This window comes from Tamandua tetradactyla, chromosome 15 (genome assembly GCF_023851605.1).
Source record: "Tamandua tetradactyla isolate mTamTet1 chromosome 15, mTamTet1.pri, whole genome shotgun sequence".
Taxonomy (NCBI): Eukaryota; Metazoa; Chordata; class Mammalia; order Pilosa; family Myrmecophagidae; genus Tamandua; species Tamandua tetradactyla.
In genome coordinates, this window is record NC_135341.1 from 88052484 (window position 1) to 88078143 (window position 25660).

At 48.1% G+C, this 25660-nt stretch overlaps 1 protein-coding gene across 3 annotated transcripts in view; it reads right to left on the minus strand.

Annotated features, from left to right (window-relative positions):
• The window catches only part of SLC9A9 (solute carrier family 9 member A9), a 558227-nt gene extending 540107 nt beyond the window's left edge, over window positions 1-18120 (minus strand). The window contains exons 1-2 of one of the 3 annotated variants that reach the window (XM_077130324.1): window positions 17525-18120; window positions 2776-2978 (exon numbers count right to left, since the gene is read on the minus strand). In XM_077130324.1, the coding sequence (XP_076986439.1) occupies window positions 2776-2978; window positions 17525-17699 (378 nt within the window). In that variant the 5' untranslated portion in view covers window positions 17700-18120. Of the gene's footprint in view, window positions 1-2775; window positions 2979-14628; window positions 15493-17524 lie in introns of those variants that run through there. The other 2 variants (XM_077130322.1, XM_077130323.1) reach the window with 2 other exon arrangements.
• Window positions 18121-25660: the final 7540 nt, after the last annotated feature.

A 25660-nucleotide genomic window follows, 5' to 3' on the forward strand; every position in this document is an offset into this window, starting at 1 on the left:
CCTGCTACGTGTCAGGCACCGTGTTTGGAGATACGTGGTTGATAAAAAGGCATGGGCCCTGCTCTTGTGCAGCTCAGCCTACTGGGCCACAAAGGGTGTAAGGGTGCTGAAAACAAGCAGAGACATGCACAATGTCGCGTGGTGCTCAGTGCTGCAGAAAGAGAGAAAACCAAGATAAAGTGAGCGAAATCGGAAAGGCTTCTCTGCAGAGCTGCTGCTTCAAGCCAAGACTCTGGGGGTAAAAAGGAGGCTGACTTTAGAGGGCAGGAGTAAAAGCATCTTGGGCAAAAAAGAATGATGCGTGTAGGGTCCTAAACAAACACACGGGACACTTGGCCTTTTGAAGGCACAGAACAAAAGGGGTGGTGGGTGCAAGGTATGAGGAGTGCGGGAGGCATGGGGCAGCCACCTTCCCCAGGGCCGCCTCTCCTCGGGGAGGGCTTACAACAGAGGTTCCCAAACTCTTCTGCATGTGAGAATCGTGAGAAACAGGCCACACCCAAATCCAGTGAAAACACAAATTAGGGGCTGAACCACAGACCTCAGGAATTTTGACGCTCCTGAAGTGATTCCAAAGTATATACAAGTTTGGGAACCAACAACTGAAATCAATACTCATGCCCCAGTTGCTGCTTTCACTCACCACAAAATGATGAGGTTCGGTGTGGTCAGCTCCTTCTAAGCTAGGGGCTGTCCATGTGCAGGTCAGGCCACTGCCCACCTCTGTCTCTAATCTTCTTCCCCTCCCCCGGCTCCACCCTGGGCTCCCTGTTCCCCATCCAGGCCTGAAGCCCTGGACCCTCCTTAGACTCTTCCCCCATCCTCACCTGGCTCACCTGGCTCAGCTGAGGCCTCCCGGCCTCCCCATCCCTCACCCTTTCCCCTGGCCACCACGCTTTGCGACTCCCCACCCCTCCCATCCTGCGCTAAGCACCTTTCTAGACTCATTTCCTTCTGCCTATCCAAACAACAGCCACCCTTCAAAGCCCTCTGAAGCCCCACCTCCTCCAGGAAGCCTACCTAGCAAAACAGGATGCACTCGAGGCATCCAAAGTCTGCTGGGCCTTCGTGTGCAGAGCACAGAACCTGCCTCAGGGAGGAGCCAGAGTAGCCCCAGCAATTTAGACATTTCTCCAACCTCACCTGCATTCTTTCAAATGCAAACACTTAGGTGTGGCTGCGGATAAAGGAATCAGGATGTCAATAATGTAATAACGAAATTACTGATGAGTCATTTATTGGCAATCTTGGTAGAGAACAAAATTGTCAAAGGAAAAGGGGTAATTATCAGCAGCCTTGGGGTCGACCTGCTTGGAGAAATAGTGCTGCTTGGAAATGCTTTGAAATCAAGCATTGATCAAGATAAAAAGGGGCAGGAGAGTGAGGGGAGAAAAACCTTTAATCTACAACCAAACTGAAACTGAAGTATGTCTTCTAAATTATAATCCCATGTTGTTTACAAGGTCATTTTTTAAATTATGTATTTCAAGATTGGTAATTTTTATTATCCATGTAGCAGAAAGGATCAAAGGGAGAGATAATCCAAAACAGCAGACACTTCAGAAGTTGCTCCTATTTATTTCAGACACACATTATTTAATTTGCTTTTTATGTGCTTCAATTTACCTTCCTAACTAAATATCACTTAGGCTAAGTATAATTAGTTTGGTTTTCCTGAGCGCTCACCAGATGCTAAAAGGAAGTTCATCTAGAAACGTGCTGGTGGAAGATAATGTGGAAACAATTACTATGAATTGCACAGAGAATCCTGAATTAGGAAAATATGGCAGACCAAGTACCTACACTCCTGCCCCAAATGCTTAAAATGGAAAAAAAAAACAAATCCACTTTCAAAAGAAAGCTAAATCCGTATGGGATGAAAGTGATAAAATTCACCTCAATAATATCAAGGAAGTTCTTCAGTCTGACCCAAAAGGGTCTGGAATGAGTCATGTAAAATTCTCGTTCTTAGCATGTACCAGACAATATGAGAAAAGCTTGGAAAACTTTTTCCTTAACCAAGAACGCACTCATTCCAAGATTGATCAAGCAACCACAAGAGGTAACCTCATTTGTTTGTAACCCAGAGTCTAGAGATCAGAAGGAAGCGTTCCTTCCAATAACTGAAGTGGTGTACAAATTTTCAATAATAAAACTATTTTTTAAACTAACAACTTCACAAGTCTTCTTTTTCTAAAAGTGATGGAGTCACAAGCTATCCAGGTAGACTGCGTGCCTGTGCATTTACCAACAGCCAAGTGGCCGGTGTGCCGTCCTGGCAGCCAAAAACTAGTCATCCCAGATCGAAGTTTGCAGGTGAACATGCCTCTTTGTTCCCTCCATTCTCCCTTTGGCTCAAGGGAGCGTTGAGCCCGGCAGTCAGCTGGCAGCACACACACCGGCAGTTAAAACACTCATGTGAAAACTTGGTTCAGGTGTCATGAAAGGTAAAATCAGCTGAGTCATCATCTTTTCCCTAAAGTATCTGCAGCTTACAAAACAATTATATTACTACCTCCACCACCCACTGCTGCCAGAGTCTAGGAAAAAATGCACACAAAGAAACTCACACAGCTGAGCCTCCAATAAGAGCGTAATTCAAGATGCCAGCCCCATAGTTAACAAAGGGGACCCAACTGTGTAGAACTGTAAAAGGACATAGGGGTGTGTATGTGTGTGTGTGTGTGTGTGTGAAAGCATCACACACAGAGGATCATATTTGATGCCATCGTTTAAACTGGAAAACAAGCAAACAGGACCAGTCAGGATTCTTACCTTTTCTAGTACAGCGTTGCCTTGGTGGGGACTGATGTTGTGCTGGCTTATTTCCCTTTTGTATTTATATTCATAGACTTGGTCAGTGATATTGATCAGCAGAGTTGATGGACTGAAGGCCAGTTTCCCACAGTCATAGACAGTTCCACTCTCCATATCAGTTGGTGCTGTAGCATATCGTAAAATTAATCCCATTATGAGTCCTAAAAGAAAGAATAGATCATTGCACTGGAGGAAAGCAGGCTGCACTATTCAGTACTGGATGCTTTTAGACATATGATTTGGAACCTGTAGAAGTGGCGGAGAAAGGCTTAAGTCACTGCCCAGTTAGGAAAAGTGTTCACTCTTCCATAGACAGCACTTCGAAGACTAATGTGTTGCTAGAACATCTGTAGTGCACGCGTTGCTTGAACCCCCTTCTAACGGACCTGCGAGTCTCGGGGAGGTGAGCTACCCACCTCTTCCACCCACCGAGTTCGTCAGGACAACCCTCGCTGCTGTGAGCTGCTGAACAGTTAAGCCCATCAGGAGGTGGGACTCCCCTGGAGGACGTTTCTGGTCCGCAGACTGGCACGTGGCCTAAGTTAGCCCATGCAGACTCAGAGGAGGCACCTGTGCTCAGTGGTTGAAGGGAGAGGGGGGTTTGCCGGCACTCTCCCTCAGGATGAGATCAAGGCCATGTGTCTCTCCAGGTTTTGCTGTCAGGTTCATCTCTTGTGACCTTCAAAGCCAACACGCTGCACAGGGAAGGGTTGTGATGCAGGGAGAACCTGAGTCCCGGGTCCAGTCAGTGACCCACTGCATCAACCTCCCACCACTGCCTAGCTGTATGTAGACTTGGGTTATGGGAGATAATGTGTTCTCTACCTTCTCTAACAATTTTGAATCAGGTTTCTGTTTATGAGCAGACAAATGTGTTTTAATGACACACTGTTCCTTTTAGTGAAGGGGTGAATACGAGTGAGAACCCTTGACTTCTCAAGGTCATTGCTTTTTTAGGATGCTCATGGTGACCTGATAACTGTGGACTCTTAGTATTATATATGTATTAAGTAGCAGCCAAGGACCTTCAGAAATTTAAACATCCTTCCATTTAGATAAATGACCCACAGTTCAGTCTTTGAAGCATCAAATGAGGAGGTTTTGCTACTTTCATGGGAATTCAGTCACCTAATAATGCTTCATTTATTAATAAAATATTTTGGGTGTGTATTTGGTTCCAGACAAATTTACGGTTTAGAAAAGTATTAAAAAGGTCCCAGCGCCACAGGAGCTCAAGTTTGTACAAGTGAAGACCATAAGCCAACAATTATAATCCAGCATGACACAGGCTGTACCAGCTGGTAGGTGCTGTGCGTTCTACGGGGCGGGGAGGAGGGAGCAGGGAGGGGGAGGGGAGGGGAGGTTATGCCGTGGCCGAAGGTTCTGGACCCGCTTGGCCGCACCCCAAGGGTGGAGAGGAGTCACCGCTGGGCTGAGGGCACAGGGCTGCTGGGACCCGGCCTCCCGGCCTGCCTGAGGAGTAGCAGCCGGGAAACCCTCGTCTGTCAGAGGCCAGAGAGGCCAGACACCCACCCGCGGCCTCGGATGCCCTTCCAGCGCCAGCACGTCCCCTCTGGGCTGTGGCCGCATGCTGACCCTGCCTGAAGTGTGCAGTGAGCGCACGCAAGCACGGTGACGCGCACGCAGGTGCCAGGTAAAGCAGGATTACTAGTAGGCAGAAGTTGCTAACGGGAGGTTTTGTTTAACCACCCACACAGACGTACAGGAGAGAGAAAGCACCAGTGAACTGTGCGCAGAAGGAGAGCGGGTGACCTCTGTCATGACACTGAACACAGACACCCCTCCTGCTGGCAGACCCGAGATGCGCCAGCCTGCCAGGCAAGGGGCCCAGCCCGCTTCCAGGCTGTGGTCCCCACAGGCGCTGCGCAGAGATCCGCCCCAGGGCCAGATGGCGGCGTCACCCTCTGCGGGTATGGAGGCAGTGGCAGGCAGGCGCCCTGGTCCAGACGCATGCCCTGCCCCACAAGGCGTGGCACCACGGCACGGGGGCTGCTCTCGCCCTGACCTCTCCCAGCAGCGCCCAGGCCCCACGAAGTTGGGCAGCCGACTTCATCCCGAAAGCACTCGCTGTCCTACAAGGTTCACCTCCCCGAGGGGACCTTCTCGGATGGCACCTGGGCTGGCCGAGCTCCCTCATCCTTGGTTCTCAGGGCACCTCCCGCGCGGACCCCACGCGGCAGGGTCCAGCTTTGCACCGTCCACGTGGCTTAGCGCCGCAGAGGCCTCACCTCGTGCCTCCCCCAGGCCCTGCCCCCCCACAGGCAGAGACGACGGGACTCGCCGCATCTCCTCTTCTCCAGGGCGCCCAACACCTCAGGAGGAAATCTGGCCCAACTTTCTCCAAGCCCACATCTCTCTCGGAGTCAAGAAGAGAAAGATCCTCCGACATTATGTAGTTGCCAGCGACAACCATTTTTAAGTGCTCGTATGTGAAGATGTCACGGTGTCAAGGTCCTTGCAAAGCTCTCAGTGCGGCCAGCACAGAGCAGGCGCCCTGCTGCTTGTGGGGTCAGGGGGGCAGGGAGGGGGAGACGTCAGTCAACACGCAGACAAGGAGCACTTAGGAGCGTGCGCCTCGCCTCCTGGGCTGGCTTTCACTCCATTATCGACACTCCCTCTGCTTCCATGTCACAGGCAGGTAAGGCTTTATTTTAGGACTTATGTGAGTTATAAAAATGAGTGCAATATGGCCCCACCCCTAGAATATTAAAGTGTCTTAGTCCTGCAGCCCCCTTCTTCCTGCCCAGTCCTGCTCTCCTCATTTCCAGGAAGGATAGGGTGCAGCCTCCTTTGATTAGTTGTAAGTCTTTTAGTATATCCAACCTGCGTTTTATAAGCACTTCTCCTCACATTTATCAGCAGTCATTTTACACGATGCTGAAGCATTTTCCTAAAGGGGCCGAAGCATGTTACTTAGAGGAATTAAGATGGGGATTTACTTTTCAAAAAATGTTTCTTAAATGAAACAGATAAAATGAGTTTTAAAACATGACAGAGTTAAAATCCCTTTGGCTGTGTTCAAAATGGCACTTGTGTTTACACACTGTCATACGCAGTGCCACGCTGTCTCGCACAACCCCAGCAGGCTCCCTTCATACTTCCTGTCTACAGGGATGGTGCCCCTGGAAATGCACAACGCTTTGAGCCCGATTATGCACAGGAATCTAATCCGACTATTACCAGGGTATATGTTTAAATGTCGACATGATATTGGAGAGAATTTAGGAGGCTAAAGCACACGCAGATTGTAGAACTGAATTTTGTGGTTCCTTCAATCCCAGCGCCCTCACTGGCTATGAAGAATAACCTAGATGTATGAGTCATTGTCCCTTCCCTAAAACAGGAATGCAGACCCTCAAACGATATGACATTATGCGATGTTTCAGCCCGAAGAGTGGATCAGACACTGAAGACTGCAGTTCAGCATCCATGAGCCCCTCAGCCGTCTACCCCCCTGCTCCCCACGGGCAGGTGCACAGAGGAGCCGACCTCACTCCCAGCTCCGGGGATGCCCCCATCCCCTGCTAATTGCTTCCAGAATGGGTATGCGACCCTGTTCTGGTCAAGAAGAGATAAAGGCAACTTTCTGGGGAGCGTCTTAGAAAAGTTTTCTCATCCTAAGCAATAGACCCAGGAGAGACGAGCTCTTGTCTTTACCTAGCTCTCCTGGGTCCACTGGGACGCCAGGAACTGACGTGGCCACCACAGCTGCTGGACCATGAGGGCGGAACTGCGGATAGCAGAGGAAAGTTCCTGCATCCTTGATGCCACCAGCAGGCTGCTGAGTCCTCCCTCCTGAAGGCTGCTCTTCTCTGGACTTCCAGAGCTAAGAGATAATAAAGATCCCTCTTGCAGTCAGGATTTTTGCCCCTTGCAGCTGAATGCATCCTAACAGATTTGAAAGTTTGTTTGTTTTATAAGTGAATGTACAAAGTCCTAAGAGAGCCTAAGGAGAGACCAAATGACCCAACCCCTACCCCCAACATTTTGGGGGAGCTCTTTACAGAGGAGGTTCTTAAGGATGAGAAGGAGTTTTCCAGGAAGAGAAGACTGGTGGGTTTTCTAGGTAGCAGCCCAAGGAAATAGACGCGCGTGGTCCTAAAGCGGCATCTCAAGCAACTCGGGGTGGCTGGCTATGCCAGCTAAGAAAAAGGGTCCTGGCACAGTAGGTAAGCTGCGTGTTCAGGAAGGAGGGGAGTCAATGAGAAGGTCTTAATAACTGAATAAGCGCCTTGCTAGGAGGCAGATTTGCTCTATTTAGGACAGAGAAAACAGCACCTGGAGACAATCACCTGAAGAAAGAAAAAGAGAATTTAAGTACAATGAGAGTATAGACAGGAAGTTAACATTAAAACTAGTTTATAGTTGTGGGAGGGGCAGTTTAGAACATCTAAGCTGAGTGATGTCAAGGTTAATGGGAAAAGAATGAAACTCAAAGAAGGATGTTTGCATTAGCCAGGTTGTCTAGAGAAACAGAACCTCAGGAGAGATCTCGTGTGATGGGGATGGAAGGTCCAGAATGCGCAGGGCAGGCCGTGAGGTGGCAGCTCCCATGAGGGTCCGGACGGACTCCGCAGGAGAGGCTCGCTGGCTGGAGAAGCAGTGGAAGGTCTCTCTTCTCCCTTAAAAGTCCTCAGCTGATTGGATTCTCTCATTGTGGGAGCCGCAGCTTCGTGGATGGCAGCTGCAACCAGCCTCAGATGCCGTCACTGACTGATGGTTAATCCCCAGCCTGCCCGCAGATCAACCAGTCACAGAACCTCCTGCAGCCACGGCCAGGCCAGCGCTCGCCTGACCCGACAACTGGGCACCGTCACCTGGCCAAGGCGACCCCAGGACCTCACTGTCAAGTGTCGTTTACTGTTTTTAGGATTTTTTATAGGAGGAGACGCTCCAAGCAGTGAATCAGTCACACAGATTCAGAGAATATTAGTGCAGGGTTCCAATATGGGAGTGGACAAGCGGGGCAGGGCATGACAAGCACTCTAAGGAGACCAAGTCAGTGAACAAGTCTCACCCGTCTGTTGGCGAGCACTCACAAACAGCAGACTCTAACTGGCGATTCCAAAATTTTACCCTTTTTATTTGATATTTATTTGCCACTCTCCAAACTTATGTAAGTCTTTGTCAGAATATGGATTTAGCGAGATGATATGGGTTTGAATTTCAAAGTTCCACATGTATTTTCTAACATTTCTTTCTTGGAAGTTTAGTTTTATCCCGGATTTAGTCAGGGAGGGACTGAAAGTAAAAACACACACTGCCGCTGCTATCTCAGGGCCTTTATTCTTTCTCTGCTCCCATAACTCTCGCTGACTCAGAGGGCGGGAGGGAGGGGTGCTGCTAACAGACACGCTGTTTGATTGCTCTGAACGGCTCTCTGTTAACCTGTGCTGGGGATGGAAAGAGTCCCGGGATGAAGTCCCGCCAGGTAGCCTGGCATGAGATGGCTCCATTGTCTACTCCAACGTGGGAAGTGGTCCATCAAGCCGCTCCACCCTCGCCCTCTCATTCAAAGTTCCTGTCCTCTTATTGGGCAGGGTCACGATATGGGAAAGGACAAAAAAAGAAGAGGGGGAAAGGTGCCCGGCACCCACCCATCCTGGGCACAAAGCCAGCACCTGACCCCACACTCACTCACTCACTTGCTTCACGGGACTCGGGGTTCCTGCCGTGGCCCCCCACCATTGCACTGCAGAGAGCTGCTGTCCTCGGGAAATGTCTCTGCCACCAGCTCACACTTAGCGACCACCCTTCCCTGCCGGCATCTTAGGAAGTTGTTCTAGTTTGCTCACTGCCAGAATGTGATACACCAGAAATGGAATAGCTTTTAAAATGGGGAATTTAACAAGTTGCAAGTTTACAGATCTAAGGCTGTGAAATTGTCCAAATTAAAACAAGTCTGTAGAAATGTCCATTCTAAGGCATCCAGGGAAGATACCTTGGTTCAAGAAGGCCAGTGATGTTCAGCATTTCCCTCTCCGCTGAAAGGCACATGGCGAACACAGCGACGTCTGCTGGCTTCCTCTCCAGGCTTCTTGTGTCATGAAGCTCCCCCAGGGGCATTTTCCTTCTTCATCTCCAAAGGTCGCTGGCTGGTGGACTCTGGTTCTCTGTCCTCCTGTCGTGGTTCGGAGGCTCTCTCCTCATCCTCAGAAGGCACTCTCTCCAAAATAGCTTCTCTGTTATAGGATTCCAGCAAACCAACAAGACCCACATAGAATGGGTGGAGACCCGCCTCCATCCAATCAAGTTAAATACCCACAGTTGGGTGAGTCGCAGCTCCGTGGAGATAACCTCATCAAGTTTCCAACCTACAGTGCTGGATAGGGATTAGAAGAATTGGCTGCTCCCATAAGATTGATTAGGATTAAATCACGGCTTTTCTAGGGTACATAAATCCTTTCAAACCAGCATAGACGTTTACAGAAGACACTTAGACATATCTAACTACATATGTCCTGACAAAAACAAATGATTTCTTTATGCAAGACAGTCTATTTTTATCTCCCAAACCTGAGGTGGGGCTTTAGAAAGTATGATGAATAGTGAACGAGGAAGGGGTTCCCCAAGTTCCCTCTCCACCGCAGAGGGTGATGAGTGAGAAGGAGGAAGAAAAGGGTCAAATAAAATAGAGGTTCTCGGAACTGCATGTTTATTTTATTCTCCTAGTGAAGGTGTTTTCAGGCTCCAGGGTATCAGAGGGTTGTTACAACAGATCGCTGAACCTCGCCCCAGGGTTTCTGAACCTCTAGTCAGAGCCCAAGAATTTGCATTTCTAACAGTTCCTGGTGGGCTGCTGCCAGTCCGAGCCCCCTGCCCTACAGTGCGGCCGTCTCAGACCATACTTCCTCTTCCTGCGGCCCCAGAGCCCAGAGACATCCCTCAGGATTCCGCTCTCTGCCGCTCTCACAAAATTAAATCAGTTCCACCCACCTGTGAGCAGGTCCCCTTCTGCCGGTAGCTGCTGCGCCCCGGGGGCCGGGACCTCCGCCCGCTCCCCACATTGCGAGCCCCTCGTCCCGCATGGACAGCATCTGTTACATGAGAGCAGCCCTTCCAGGGCCACAGGGGGAGGCAGGTGAGAGGATGGGGCCTCCCGTCCTGGGCTTGAGGACCGTCCTCTCAGTTCTCAGCAAGCTCCTCTGTGTCTCCCAGTCTCCATTTCCTCCCCTGTAACATGCAAATGGTCATCCCACCTGGTCCTGCAGACACAGCCAGGGCCTGGGAGGCCAGTGCAAGCCCGAGGCCCAGCTCAGACGTGTAGGTGCTGATTTTGGTCAAGTTCATGAAACTTTGGTGCCTCAGTTTCCCTATCTATAAACTGGCTACTGTGAGGAGTAAACGAGTTATACATATACTTAGAACCACACAGTTCACCAGTAAATGCCATTGTTTTAGTATTTTTATTATATTTCACCTTTATGACTTCAGAGACATTTTACGGATCCAGTCCTCCATGCCCACTTCCGTAACCATAGGATTTTCACTGAATTCAAATACCACAGCCCGCATGAAGGAGGCAACTCGTACACCCATTTCCTTGATGTGCACATTTGGGTGGGGTGTTTGGACCTCCGGGGGAGAACTCCCTCCAGCCACTGGAGGAACTCAGGGAAAGGGCTTTCTCTATTGTTCCTTTGGGATTCAGAAGCACAGCAGGATAGAAAGGGATTATTTTATTAAAATCAATTTTAAAAAATCTAGAGAGAGCAACTGCCCCCATTTCCTACATGATTTCACCCTTTTTCTGCAAATGCATCATAGCATGGAAACTCTTGCCCTGGTCTCTGAAGTTCATTATAATCAAGCATTTTACAACAAGAGACAGAGCAAATTTAGTGTTCTGTGCACCTATTCCAAATTGCCTTCCTTGTGGGGCCTTCAGATTAAACCAGAGCCACTCTGCTAAGGTCCACGCCCTCAGCCCACCAGCCGAGTCCTGAGCACGTGGCCAGCCCTCCATGCACAGCTGCTCTACCTTGTTCTCCTCGTTTTCGGACGTGAATGCAACAAGATTTACTGAGCGCACGTTACAAAGTCAGAGCAGTGCCTGAAAAGACTCAGAGTGGGAAAAAACGCAACTATGATTCTAGGAGAAAGGACTGGGTGTCATCAGAGGTTGTGAGTTCCAGGCATGAACCACTGCCGGCAGCAGGGGAGGCCGAAGGTCCCTGGCGGGTGAAGTCAGCCTGGACTTAGGGTCCTGAGGAATCACAAACCACTGCTGCTGGAAGGGGGCCTGGTGATGAAGACTTCATTTCTTCCTCACTTTACAGAGAGGGCAACTGGAAGACGAGAGGTGCAGTCACACGTACCAAGTGATGCCTCTGCTTACGGAAAGAGCAGGACTAAAACCCGAATCCCAAGAAGGGGTCAGTGCTTGTTCCCTAAAGCATGCCGCGCTTCAGTGAGTCAAGAGCCTCAGAAGGACCTTCCAGGAAGGGGGGCGGTGAGGAGAGGGGGAAGCACCTGCACAGACCAGGCCGTCCAGGAGTTCATGGGCAGGGGCAACTGGACAGGGGAAAGGACCACAGCAGGCCCAGCACCACCGACTTTATCCTAAGGAATCTCAAGCAAGTGCCAAGATGGAATTGATGCCTTTAAATATATTTCCAGAAATAGAGCTTTTAAAAAAGACCTAAATAAATGGAAAGACATTCCACGTTCATGGATTAGAAGACTAAATATTGTGAAGATGTCAAAACTACCAAAAGTAATTTATAGATTTAATGCAATCCCAATAAAAATTCCAGCAACCTTCTTTGTAGAAAGGGAAAAGTCAATCATCAAATTTTTGTGGAAGAGTAAGGGGCCCAAATAGCCTAAGATATCTTGAAAATGAAGAATGTTGAAGCTCATATGTCCCGATCTTAGAACTTATTATGGAGTCACAGTCACATCAGAACAGCATGGCACTGGCACAAGGCAATGGTTTCTTAGACTTTTATACCCAAAGTACAAGAAGGTACAAAAGAAAAAAATATATAAATAAGACCTCGTCAAAATTAAAAACTTTTGTTCCTCAAAGGATTTTATCATGAGAGTAAAACGACAATGTACACAATAGGAGAAAATATTTGAAAACTACATATCTGATAAAGGATTAATATCCAGAATATATAAAGAAATCCTTCAACTTAACAACAAAAAGACAAATAACTCCATTTAAAAATGAGCAAAAGACTTGAATAGACATCTCTCCAAAGAAGATCTACGAGTGGCGGGAAAGCACATGGAAAGACGCTCAACATCATCAGCTCTCAGGGAAATGCAAATCAAAACCACGAAGAGATACCATTCCACACCCATTAGAGTGGCTGGCATTTTTTAAAACTGGAAAATAGCAGGTGTTGGAGAGGATGCCGAGAAATAGGAACACGCATTCATTGCAGGTGGGAATGTAAAACGGTGCAGTCGCTGTGGAAGACAGTTTGGTGGTTCCTCAGAAAGCTAAGTGTGGCACTGCCACGTGACCCAGCAATCTCACTGCTAGATACACCCAAAGAATTGAAAGCAGGGACTCAAACAGATATTTGCAGACCAGTGTTCTAACTGGCGTTACCCAAAATCGCCAAACGATGGAAACAGCCCAAGTATCCATGAACTCATGAATGGATAAATAAAATGTCGCATAAGCCTGCAGTGGAATATTATTCAGCCAAAAGAAGGAATGCAGTCCTGGTATTCCCGACAACACGGATGAACCCCGAAGACATTAAGTTGAGTGAAATAAGCCAGACACAAAAGGACAAATTTTCTATGATCTCACTGTGAGACAGTTAGAACAAGCAAACTCATCGAGTCAGAACTGAGGATGTAGCTGCCATGGCATGGGGTGGGAACGGGGAACGGGAAGTTAAGGCTAAAGGGTGCAGGCTCCTGTGCGGAATGAGGGAACTGCTCTGGTACTGGACGGTGGTGAAGGCGGCACACACTGTGAACGCAGGTAACAGCACTGAAGTACGGATATCTGAATGCGATTAAAAGGGAAATGTTCGAGTATGTAGATGGTAACAGAGTACCATTTAAAAAAATCCATGAAACCATACTATGCAAACAGTGACCCCTGAGTTAAACCATGGACTTCAATTAATATGCATTATAAATATGCGTTCTCATAAACTGTGACAAATGATCCACAGCAAGGTGTTGGCGACAGGGTGTTACACGGGAATCCTGTATTTTGTGCATGATTGTTCTGTAAACCGACAACTTCTCTAATAAAAAAACAGGAAAATAACTTGGTGATTCACTGTGTGACTTTTTTCTTTAAATCTTGAAAAAATTGCCGCTGACTATTAAATTGGTCCCATCAAATGTAAGTATACCCTGCATATCAGAAAATGCCTTAATATGATTTAGTTTAACAAATTCAAAATCTAAAGCAATTTAAAATTTCCTTACTACTCTCTAAACAATAAGCAAAATTTCCAGGAGACGGGACCAGGTATTGTAAAGCCATGAAATCAAAGGTAGAATTCTTAAGAGGTTTAAATTGCTCCTTCCTTGAGCTCAGAGGCCAGCCCTCAAGGGCAGGACATTCAAGTGGCCTTTAAAGTGCGGACCACCTGTGATATGCTGCGGAATTCTTGATGCTGGCAGAGAACAAGGAGGAATTCTTCTTTTGTGAACAACGAGTAAGGGATGCAGGGTCCTAAGTGAGCAGTGCTAAGTGCACCAGCTGCTGTCAATCAATATTTCGACCATTAATAGCCATTTAAGCTTTTAGTCCAATTTAAATGAACATCACTGTTCTCGTTTGCTAGCTGCCGGAATGCAACACACCAGAGACGGATTGGCTTTTAATAAAAGGGGATTTATTTTGTTGGTTCTTCAGAGGAAAGGCAGCTAACTTTCCACTGAGGTTCTTTCTTATGTGGAAGGCACAGGATGGTGTCTGCTGGTCTTCTCTCCAGGCCCCTGGGTTCCAACAACTTTCCCCGGGGTGATTTCTTTCTCCATCTCCAAAGGCCCAGGCTGAGCTGCAAGTGCTGAGATGAGGAATGCCAAGCTGCTTAGGCTGTGCTACATTGCGTTCTCTCATTTAAGCACCAGCCAATTAAGTCAAATTTCACTCATTGCAGCAGACACACCTCCTAGCTGACTGCAGATGTAATTGGCAACAGATGAGGTTCACGTACTGTTGGCTTATGTCCGCAGCAACAAGATTAGGTATGCTCACCTGGCCAAGTTGACAACTGAATCTAACTAACACAATCACCATGGCTTAAATTCTAAACCAGAAATGGATTCTCCTCCTTCAATTTCGAAATAATGGAGCCATACAACGTCGTGAGAGACAACTACCCATTACTGCTCCTGGTGATGTTATGGTGATGCCACTGATGTTTAAAGGCATCCTATGGCCCATAATAATAAGAGAATAACTATTTTTCAATTAATGGATTATGTGTACTTGGAGTATCGGATTTATTCTCACTCAACACAGTTGAAGACCACACATGATTTTTCTCGTCTCCACAAACCTTCACATGATTATAAGGTTAACAACAGTAACTGTAAAAGAGCAGTTAAATGCTCCGTTCAATCACTTTTCACCCCAATTTACTCTAATTAGGCATTTTGTCTGCCCCCAATTCCTAGAAATTTTGGATTCCCAGGTACATTGACAAAAATCAATTGCGTTTTGGAAGGACACTTGACCCGTGTCAGTGGAAGCACAGCAGGACGGCAGATGGTGGCTGGGCACTACAGGAAACTTGGTGCTTGAGAAAAATGTTTATGGTTCTCAACACAGAGGCAAATGACACATTCCAAAGTACTCACCAAGAGCCAGAGCAGTGCTAAGTCCAGAGAGGAAATGTCAGTCACGGTCACTGATAAGCATTAGGTACAGGATGGTAAAAGATGTCTCGCTATGAATACTTGCATGTCTTCAGGATGGGGAGAACAGAATTACAATTTGCTCTTAAAAGTTATCTCCTTTAAAAAACTTTTACAAGTTTATGCTTTAAATACAGTTTATTTTTTTCCCTACTGATTATCACCATCAGGAAGCATGTGTCCCTCTGACTGACGAAAGCATTTGTCCAGGTTTTTCCTGAAGCTCCATTCTTTTGGACTTCCTAGAAAAAGGACGCACCTCGCTGGTCCTGAGGCATAAACAGCTTGAGGGAGCATCTGGGTGCCAGACTCATCCTCTCTCCAGAAATCACTGAAAAAATTACTTATAGTTAAATAGCTGGTACATCCTGTAGTAGAGGGATGGAGGCTGAGCCCCTGCACAGCCGTTGTCTATTTCCAAGCCTTGCCTTCCTCATCTGTAAAGTGAGGGTGCTGAACTTTTAATTTCTAGGGCTGCTTCCCTGTCTGTGAAGTCCAACTGGCTGGGCAACCGTGTCACGTGACTTTCCCCTCATCACTACCAAGCGTTACTGTTAGGACGCCCCGAATTTTGTAGCTTTGGACTATTTTATCACACTGACAGAAAGTCCCCAGCAAACATTCTGGACATAACATTTAGGTCACTCCTAGGGAAGACGTAAGGTACTTCCAACGCCATCCAGTGGGCTGTTGTCAGGGGCCATCAGCGAGAGCCTTGGGACACGCACGGGCCACGGGGGAGCACGCGGGTGCGGCCACAGCCGTGCACCAGGTCTGGGAATCACTTCACTTCTCGGGGATACAGCCCCTGCCTCTGTGAAACGAGGGGCTAGAACAGGTCAGCTTTCAGTGCCCCTTAAATCCCAGCAATGATGATTCCATGACAACAAAAACATGAAGCAACACTAAAGTATGTCTTTTCATTATTTAAATAGTGAAAGCTAATTCAGTGGTGCTCAAAGTAAGGCACTGCCTATATATACATATACACGTGAGTTAACAAAATCTGTGTCATCCTTTTACGTTGCACATTGTTTTGGAACTTGCTCTCAATAACATCAGCATTAAAAAATGCATGAAAAGACAGATCAAATGGGTCCAGTCAACCCAATCTCTATGAACCTTAAGCCTAAACTGCCTTAGGAACAGAAATTTAGAGAAACATCACCTCAACAGACCACTGTTCTAATATTTTATGATTTCCTTCACAATTCAAATATATTTCATGGAGTTTACGAGGCTTAAAAGTATTGTGGAATTTTTCAAGTATATAAAGTAAAAGTTGTATTTATGTACTGCCCATACATAATAACAATAATTTCGTTACCAAAATTTAATCAGTTTCACAAGGTAATGTCCACATCACAGGTAACCTGCAATTGGATGATTCATAAACCAATCGATTTTAGGACTGTGAAGAAATTGCACCCTCTAACACAAGTTTGTAATCTTCTGACTCTGTGCTGTTTTGCTAAATCATATGGAGCCCTGTAATGCCAAGAATGACATCGCGTTTGGCCTCTCAGATTACATCCTCTCTGCTTGTTGATTATTTATGAGTGAACTCAAGAGGAAGCCTCGTTGATGGAGGACCAGAGCCTGGAACTTTCTATCAGAAAGCACCACTTCCTTTCTGTTCTTCTCTTCAACCTGATTGTCATGTTTGTTCTTTTGTCTTAAATGACAGTTTTGCTGTGTGCTTTAAGGCCCTTGAAAGAAAGGAACGTAACTCACAACTAGCAAAAAGAAACGACACTGCTTAGCCAGAAACTTCTGTCTTTTGGTTTGAGACTCTCACGGTGGGTGGCAGCTAAGCACCGGAGTTTCAGATCCTTAACTCTGGGGTCAACGCAAAAATGTGCATTTCTCCTGTCCCTGAATGCCAGGCGCATGCAAGAGCTTTATATGAGGGAAGCCCAAATACAAAAATATACTCTTTTCTATGAATTACAGCAGTGCTTCACCTGTGTCCATTTGTTCCAAAGTTCCTATCGGTTATCCAGCTGCGATGAGAGTGGTGAAGTGAGCGAGCACGTCAGTAATTCAATTTTAGCAGTACCTGGGTCTTACACTTGACTTTAAAAAGTGAGAAAATAGACTGGGTAATCTCTTTATATTTTATCAAACTTTCTGAAATGGAATGAGGTAGTAAATTGCATAGAAAGAGCAATACCTCGAGGGGTTCAAGACCTTCAACAAATGCATTTACAATCTTTGGGCTCCAAAAAACATAAGAGATATGTAGAAAATAATAATCATAGTTATAGTATTAATAATAACACATTTAAAAGTCTGAAACCAGCCTGAGAAATGAAAGGTACTGCATAAAAAAACCTCATGTGTGTGCCATAAGAAAATAGAACATTGCCCACATAATTTGAACGAATTTGGATGCAGTTATTCCAGTGGGAAGGGGGGATGCATCTCTGCAAGACTTTTCTTCTCGACCCTAGCTGATGTTATTCCTAGAGTTTTCCAATGCTCTTCGGACTGCCTTGTGCAAGAAAGCTGCGCTCTGTGACATCTCTGCACAGTGTCACTATAAAAACAAACAGCTCACCCTGCCCGGCTCTCCCACAGGACAATGGACCTGCCTCTGTCAACAGACGAGCATTGTGCGCCGCCCGAGAGCGTTACCGGGACTCTCACGCTGTGACAAGGCACATCCCGGAGGCTTGCTTGGAAAGGGCTGGGAGCTCACTACGCTGCAGCACCTCTCATCAGGTCCTGACAGCTCAGGCGGCACATTTTCTCCCGTTTCGGTACTTGGCCATCTAAGCGCAAGTCTCTAACTACGCCAAGCAACACGTTTCCCGTCATCCCACAACTGCACACTCACCGTACACCATCGCTCCTCCAGTTTCATGCAAGAAGCGACATCGATGGTTTTTAAACAGCCAGATGGTCAAAATGGTAAGGATGAGCAGAAAATTAAAGACGAGCAGCTCCACGGCTCCCTGGCGCTGAAACTGGTACTCCTCCTTGCCCGACGTAAACCTTGGCCGTCTCTCCATTCTTCGGGCCGCTCAGACCGAAGCCTGGCTAGGGCTGCCTGGTAAAGGGCTGCCCGAGGCGCTGTGGCTGCTTGAAATTTCAGGAGAAGCGCTGCCCCTGAACTCGCTCCTTCCCGCGCCTTCTGCCCCGGCTTAGGATTCAGCTGGCTTCTCCCTGCAGCTTCCTGTTTCTCTCTTAAAGCAGCCGCGCGGCTTTTCCACCGCGCGCCCTGTCATCACGGCCTGGCAGGCAGACACGCTCCTGGGGCCCCACGTTTGCAAGGCGGGTCTGAGCTCTGGATGCACGGTCTCATCATTTCAAACGTGTCTTCCTAAAACCAGCTAACTGGTGAGTTGTAGAAAATACTGAAAAAGATCACCTTAGAGCAGCAACATTGTTTTCTCGGTTCAGAAGCCAGTTCCCAAATCAGAACCTCAGCATGCAGAGAGCTCTTTCCTCTCCAGCCAGAGCCTGCGGATGGGGTGGGGGTGATAGCTCTGGACTGATCCAAAATGATTTCACAAGGATCTTTTTTTTTAAGTTGAGAAGCAAGAAAGAATTTGATGGGTGACTCTGCTTTTTCCTTTTTATACTTAGTAGTCGCAGGGCATCATTTAAACTCCAAACCAGTTGTTTTTCTTTTTAACAAGAGAAAAATGAAAGCCAAAGACGAAAAGAACACCCTGCCCCCACCTCCACAGCTGTGGTGTTTGGATATGTTAACTCAAAAAAGAAAAGATTCTAAACACACATTTTTGAAGGAAAAAGAAAACAAAAATGCATCCTCAGCAGTGCCACGTGCTTGGATTTCTCGCTGTGTATCTTCTGTGCACATCCTGGAATCACAGACATCATGGCAGGCCACAGCCCCCTCTGGCCAGGCACAAAGCAGCGTTGCTCATTGAGGACTGGCTGTGCCCCCGGGATGGAAGGTTCCAGAACCCCCGGCTCTATTGCAACACTGAGAGCTCCTCCCTGGGCCACTTAGCAGGCCGGGCCAGTTTGATTTCATGCTTGTAAGCTTTAGGAGCAAGCTCAACGCAATACTATAATGACAGACTCTGTTTCTCTGTTAGCAAGTGTTATAACTTTTTTGCACATAACAGTGCAATCCTGTCTATAATGGGATTAGATAGCTCCGAGGTTTAGTGAGTTTTCTCATTTCATGATATCATTATAACTTAGGTATATTAATCATCAAGTGTCCCCAACCTTGACAGAATTAGCATTCAGTTTATAAATACAATGTCAATATTTATTGACTAAGGTGGGCCCCAAAATGTCCTTAAAGGATCCTATTTGCCATCTAAACTAGAGCTCAAATATGTAAATACTCTTTTGAGCTAAATAACTTTTCAAAAACAGCATCATTCACAGAGAAAGTCTGCCGACTGCTTGCTATAAAACTCTGCTGTTTCAGCTTCTTTCTGCAACTTTCGAAGTCGATTTCCGCTCTGGGTTTAACTTCGCGGGGAGCATCAAGTGCACTGCAGATGCTCCCTAACACACGACCCTTTCTGGCAGGCGTGTGTGATGACTAATTTACAAACTGCTCTGAAACCTGTCAGCCAATCCTTGCAAGCAGTCTGTGGAGCTTTGCAGGCAGGTTCCACCTTTATAATTTTGCAACTCCACAGGTTTAGTCTTGAGTTGTTAGATTTACAAGATAACTAAATTCGAAACCTGACAGCTTCCTGTTCATTTATTCAACACCACCATTGACTTATATTGGTGTTCTTTAGTCGCCATCATTCCTTCTGGGGAGAACAAGCTCTCTTTGGTTGTATTATTATGACATACAGTTCCACCCTCTTACCCAATGATGTGAAAGAGGCCCATAAAGTGTTTTGATTAGACTCTCATTTTTAATGTTCTAAATTTGATGTCAGCATATTCAAATCTGTATGTTTCACATTTTTTAAAAATCACACACATGAATTTTCTTGAAAAACCTCTTAAGATCTAACCCACTGGGCCTTCTCCCCTATGTGCCTCACTGTTAGGGTTGTGCAGCTGCCTGGCTGCATGGCTGTGTGGCTGTGTGGCTGGGTGGCTGTGTGGCTGCATGGCTTCCTGGCTGTGTGACTGCATGGCTGCATGGCTGTGTGGCTGCCTGGCTGCATGGCTGTGTAGCTGCATGGCTGCATGGCTGTGTGACTGCGTGGCTGCATGGCTGTGTGGCTGCCTGGCTGCCTGGCTGTGTGGCTGCGTGGCTGCCTGGCTGTGTGGCTGCCTGGCTGCATGGCTGTGTGGCTGCCTGGCTGCATGGCTGTGTGGCTGCCTGGCTGCATGGCTGTGTGACTACATGGCTGCATGGCTGTGTGGCTGCCTGGCTGCATGGCTGTGTGGCTGTGTGGCTGTGTGGCTGCATAGCTGTGTGGCTGTGTGGCTGCATGGCTGCATGGCTGTGTGGCTGCATGGCTGCATGGCTGTGTGGCTGCATGGCTGTGTGGCTATGTGGCTGTGTGGCTGCATGGCTGTGTGGCTGCCTGGCTGCATGGCTGCATGGTTGCATGGCTGCATGGCTGTGTGGCTGTGTGGCTGCATGGCTTCCTGGCTGTGTGACTGCATGGCTGCATGGCTGTGTGGCTGCCTGGCTGCCTGGTTGTGTGGCTGCATGGCTGCATGGCTGTGTGACTGCATGGCTGCATGGCTGTGTGGCTGCCTGGCTGCCTGGCTGTGTGGCTGCGTGGCTGCCTGGCTGTGTGGCTGCCTGGCTGCATGGCTGTGTGGCTGCCTGGCTACATGGCTGTGTGACTACATGGCTGCATGGCTGTATGGCTGCCTGGCTGCATGGCTGTGTGGCTGTGTGGCTGTGTGGCTGCATGGCTGCATGGCTGTGTGGCTGCATGGCTGCATGGCTGCGTGGCTGTGTGGCTGTGTGGCTGCATGGCTGCGTGGCTGCGTGGCTGTGTGGCTGCATGGCTGTGTGGCTATGTGGCTGTGTGGCTGCATGGCTGTGTGGCTGCCTGGCTGCATGGCTGCATGGTTGCGTGGCTGCGTGGCTGTGTGGCTGTGTGGCTGCGGGGCTGCTCCCTTTACAGTTGGCCTGGGGCAGGCCCTGCCCACCCCACTGATGCCCCCACTGAAGTCATCGGAATGGGAGGGCCCCCAGTGAGACCCCACCATTCCCTCATGCTGAGGTGGAAGCTGAGGAGAACAGGGACCCAAGGAGACTTCTCTGGTTCTTTCTCAGAGAAGTAATTAAATCCTATCTTGGAGGATTTTTCCCTGAATATCATTGTATTTTTGACATAATAAAACTAAGAAAATGAAGTAGAAATGTTATTGATAGGGCCTTCCCTCTGGACCAGGAAATATGCTTGGGAATTTAGTTTAGTCTAATTTATCTTTGTTAGAACCCTTTGCAGACGAGTGACTGGCGGCTCAGGGAGCACTGCTGGTGTGACCCTCGGGGAACACTGCTGATGTGTCCCTCTGGCACTGATGATGCATCCCTTGGGGAGCACTGGTGAGGTGTCCCCCAGAGAGCATTTGTGAGGTGTCCCTTGGGGAGTGCTGGTCCCTTGGGGAGCACTGTTGATGTCTCCCTTGGGGAGCACTAGATCCTCAGGGAGCACGGCTGATGTGTCCCTAGGGGAGCACTGGTGATGTGTCCCTAGGGGAGTATTAGTTCCTCAGAGAGCACTGGTGATGTGTCCCTAGGAGGGCACAGCTGATGTGTCCTGGGTGTAGAGCCAGTGGGAGTTGGACTTGCAGGTGTAGTTTATTTACAGGTGGAGTTTAGGTGCCTTGAGGTAGCATTTCAGCTCAGGTGATTAACTCCTCCCAGTTTGTCCAGGACTTCCTTGGTTTTGACACTGGAAGTCCTGTGTCCCAGGATACTGGCTATCCCCGGCAGACCAGGGCAGGGGGTCACCTGACAGCCAAGGCGCCCCAGACTCCCCAGTCCTGTCCTGACAGAGGTGCTGGCCTTTGTGAGATGCCGAAGGAGACACTCACCTAAAGTGGGGCATTGGTTAGAAACCGGGGTGCTAGCTTCCTTCTCTGTGTCACCCTCCCTGCGAGGGGGGGGCCTAGGGACCTTCGGTGTCTTCCCTTCAACGCTCTTTCTAAACAGTTCATGACTAGAAGCTCTGCGTTCCCCCTTTCTCTGCTGCTCCTGTTTATTTCTCTTCTGTTTGCACTTCGTGAGGAATTTGGGGAGGAAGACTCTGATGCTATCATCGTTCCACAAACGTCGCAGCGTGCCTAGTTTAAAATGATTTCTGACCCAAGCAAAACAAAACAAGAAGTCCAAAAATGTAAAATTCCGCCACTTGCTCTGACCAAGCCTGGGAAACGGTGCGCAGGGGAAGGCGGCATACGCTGACGGTACCCCTGCCTAGTTATTCCTTTCTGTACTCGTTTACTTTTTAACGTGTTTTTAAATGATTTCTTCTGTTAAATTGGTTTTATGTTTTCTGAGATGGAAGCAAAGGTTTGAAAGCAACTGGAAAGTCTTCACAGGAAACAGATATACTCTGTATTTTTTAAAAATAGCTACTTTTTTTTGCATGGTTAATTGGTCTGAGTGACATTTTGCTAAACCTTATAAAAGCACGGAGTGCTGGGTCCACGCGGCTTCTAATGAAAAATTTTGAGATGGGGCCTGAGATCTGCATTTTGTGCAAGTTCCTCAGTGTCGCTGCGGCTGCTGCTTCAGGGAGAGCATCTGAGAACCGCTGTGGGAAACACTTCGCAGGGATCATCTCAGTGAGTCCTCAATACCTTCTGTGACATCCTACACCAAGTCTGCACAGGCCAAAACAATTTAACAAGTAGAGGCAGGAACTCCATTCAACCACGAAGCAAATGAGCCTCAGTTTCTCACATTAAAATTAAGAAATGTGATCACAGTATTTAACAGCAAGTGGCAGGACACATCATTACTTGAAATTGCCTAGATTTTCAAGAAAAGGAGATTAAAAAAAAAAACAAACCAGGTTAAGTCCATATACTGCTCTTTACGTAAAAGAATAATTGTTTTATAAGAAAAGGTAAAATAATGATTCATGCAAATACAAAATGAACACATCAGAGATATTATTTAACTAAATTGGTTTGGAAACAAACAAAACGTTAGAATTGGTTTGAAATAGAATTTATTGAGAGGATGCATGCACAGGTCATAAAATAAACTTACGAAGAGAGGCAGAACTGGTTTTTCTACAGTAGGCTGGGATATAGCTACTTTTTTTCCCACAGGACAGAATTCATTTGCATATCTGTAGACAAAAATCCCATCTACTGCTTCCAGTTACGGCTCAAAGGTGCAACACCATGTCCCAGAACGCTGAGCAGTGTTCTCCAGATAAGGCATGGTTTTCCCTTAAAAACAGTCGATGTTTTTGGTCTATGTGAAAGCTTTTCATAATTTCCATGACACAAGGTAAAAGTGTTTTCCACCCTCTGTCTTATTTGATCTAGACAGTGACTCCGTGGAGGGAGCTGAGGAGAGAGCTGAGGCCCGGCCACGCCTCCCAGCCAGAGGAGAAAGTCCCCACCCCACGTCCCCACACCCCAAGGCCCCGCCGCCCTGCGCCTGACAGGGCCAGCCTACACTGTGCCCCTCACCTGGCCCGGCCCCCTCACCCGGCCCGGCGCCCCTCACCCGGCCCGGCGCCCTCACCTGTCCCCGGCCCCCTCACCTGTCCCCGGCCCCCTCACCCGGCCCGGCCCCCTCACCTGTCCCCGGCCCCCTCACCCGGCCCGGCCCCCTCACCTGTCCCCGGCCCCCTCACCTGTCCCCGGCCCCCTCACCCGGCCCGGTGCCCCTCACCTGTCCCCGGCCCCCTCACCTGTCCCCGGCCCCCTCACCCGGCCCGGCGCCCCTCACCTGTCCCCGGAGCCCCCACCTGGCCCCAGCACTAAAGCCATAGCTTGTGGGATGTGGTAAGAACAATGCAAGCCTCTAAGTTTTGTGATGCTCTTGAATCTCGTGGCAAGCCGCTTCTTCAGCTCTCCTTGGAGGGGAGAGAGGGGTAATGGCTCTTCGATGCCCGTCTTGAGGCACTAAGAGAACTCTGCACTCTACACACAAAGCCCCGAGCTGGATTGTGCCCGCTCTTCTCTCTTGGCTCGGTCAGCTACTACAACAAGGACTGATGTTCTCGTTTTCTAGCTTTTCCAGTGAAGGGAAACTTGCTCTTTACTCCGTAGGCTGCCGGGCTGCTGAAATGCAGTGTACCAGAAATGGGGCAGCTTTACGGACAGGCCCCTGTTGGCGTAGGAGCTTCTGTGAGCGCGTAGCTCCGAGGCCGTGACAACGTTCCCCGAGGGTGTCACCAGGCATTGCTTCCTCCCCGGAGACCAGCTGCTGGGGGTCCTGGACCCTCTGCCGAGGACACGCCACGGCGGCCTCGCGGGCACCCCTTCTGTTGTGGGTTCCGCTGCTGGCAGCTTCTGTGCCTCCCTCTGCCTCTCTGGATCTCGCCGTCCCGTGAGGGACTGCAGGACGAGGGTGGCAGCCCTCCCTGATGGAGGCGGCACATTCGACCTTAGGATCCTACTGACCCAAGACCTTGCGTTTGGGGGGGGCACCCCTGCAGGATCAGCCCCCATAGGCACATTCTTTTTTGGGGTCCAGCATGCCCCAAACCTCCACACTGTGGTTTAGTAAGCCAAATGGCCTCTCTGCACAAAAACCAGGAAATCCATTTTTCAGAACTAATACTTAAAGGCTTACTGTAGCCTAATCTAGCCTCCATTCCATCCGTATTTTATAGGTTCTGTGCACTTTGAAACTTTAATAACTTAATTTATAGGTACGCTTGAAACTTTTCTTAAGCAGCACCTAAGCTGAATTTTATTTACCCTTAGGGCAATTACATTACATATTACACTCTGCGATGTGCAGGAAGGCTGCCTTGGATAAGAGGGTAAATTGTGTCCTAAGGCCTGAAGTTAAAACGCTCTATCACCTGTGGAGAGGAAACTCAATTTGCTTTAAACTGTCCTTTTCAGACGATGTGAGCATGCCTAAAGTGTACGTTTTAAATTAAAAACTTAAACACCACATACAGATGGTGTGAAGAACGTGTAACTCGGCATATCCCACATACCCCAGGCCTGCCTTCCGATACGTATCGAATCCATAAAACCGAGAACCCATTTCCATCCAGACCAACAAGTTGTGAAGGATGTCACCAGACGACGTGATTTTATTTCTGTAAAAACATCCTACATGACTGTGGAAGTGACAACAAACTAACAAAGCAAAACGGAGCTCACAATAGCAGAGCTTTTTCTGTAGCCCCATATATTGATCTAACCCTTCGTTACTTTAGCTAGGTGTGGATACCTAAAGAATGAAAATTATTTTATTCAGTTAGAAAATGTATTTATCTAAATAACCCATTCTCACTTCAAATCCCAGGTGAAGGAAGGACTATTCTCTCATAATATAATCAGGGCCTGTAAACCTCAATTAAAGCTGTAGCAGATGCTGTTGTGAGAGCTGTTGAAAAGCCTCTTTCAGAGTCTCCTATGCCACCAGAAATTACTAAAAATCTAGATGAGGATGAACGTTTGCTCACCCTTAGTATTCTTGCTGAAAAGTAAATTTAAAGAGTTCTCGATAGGTGCCTCTGGGCTTCAAAACTTGAAAGACTGTAAAAAACACACAATTTAAATGTTAAATGAAGAATCTTAAAAAAAAACAAACAGAAATATTTTCCTAACTGTACTTCGAACATACTTAAGCCTTGTCTAAAACACTATAATCTTGAGAAACGTCAAATTTGGAAGAAGAGCGAATAGATCGCCAGCAATATGAAGTTTACGCAGTGTGGACTCCACCGGAGTTGACTCTCGCAGGTGCCCCCCACGTGGCAGTAGAGCTGCTCTGCGGGAGACACGTGGCCCAAACCCCAGCTCCTGTGTCCAGCATCTCAAGGGAAGGAGAATGAGACCGAGTCACCCTCGTGGTTCTCTGGGGGCAGGACTGACCCCCTGCAGGGGAAAGCAGCGCCGTGTCCCA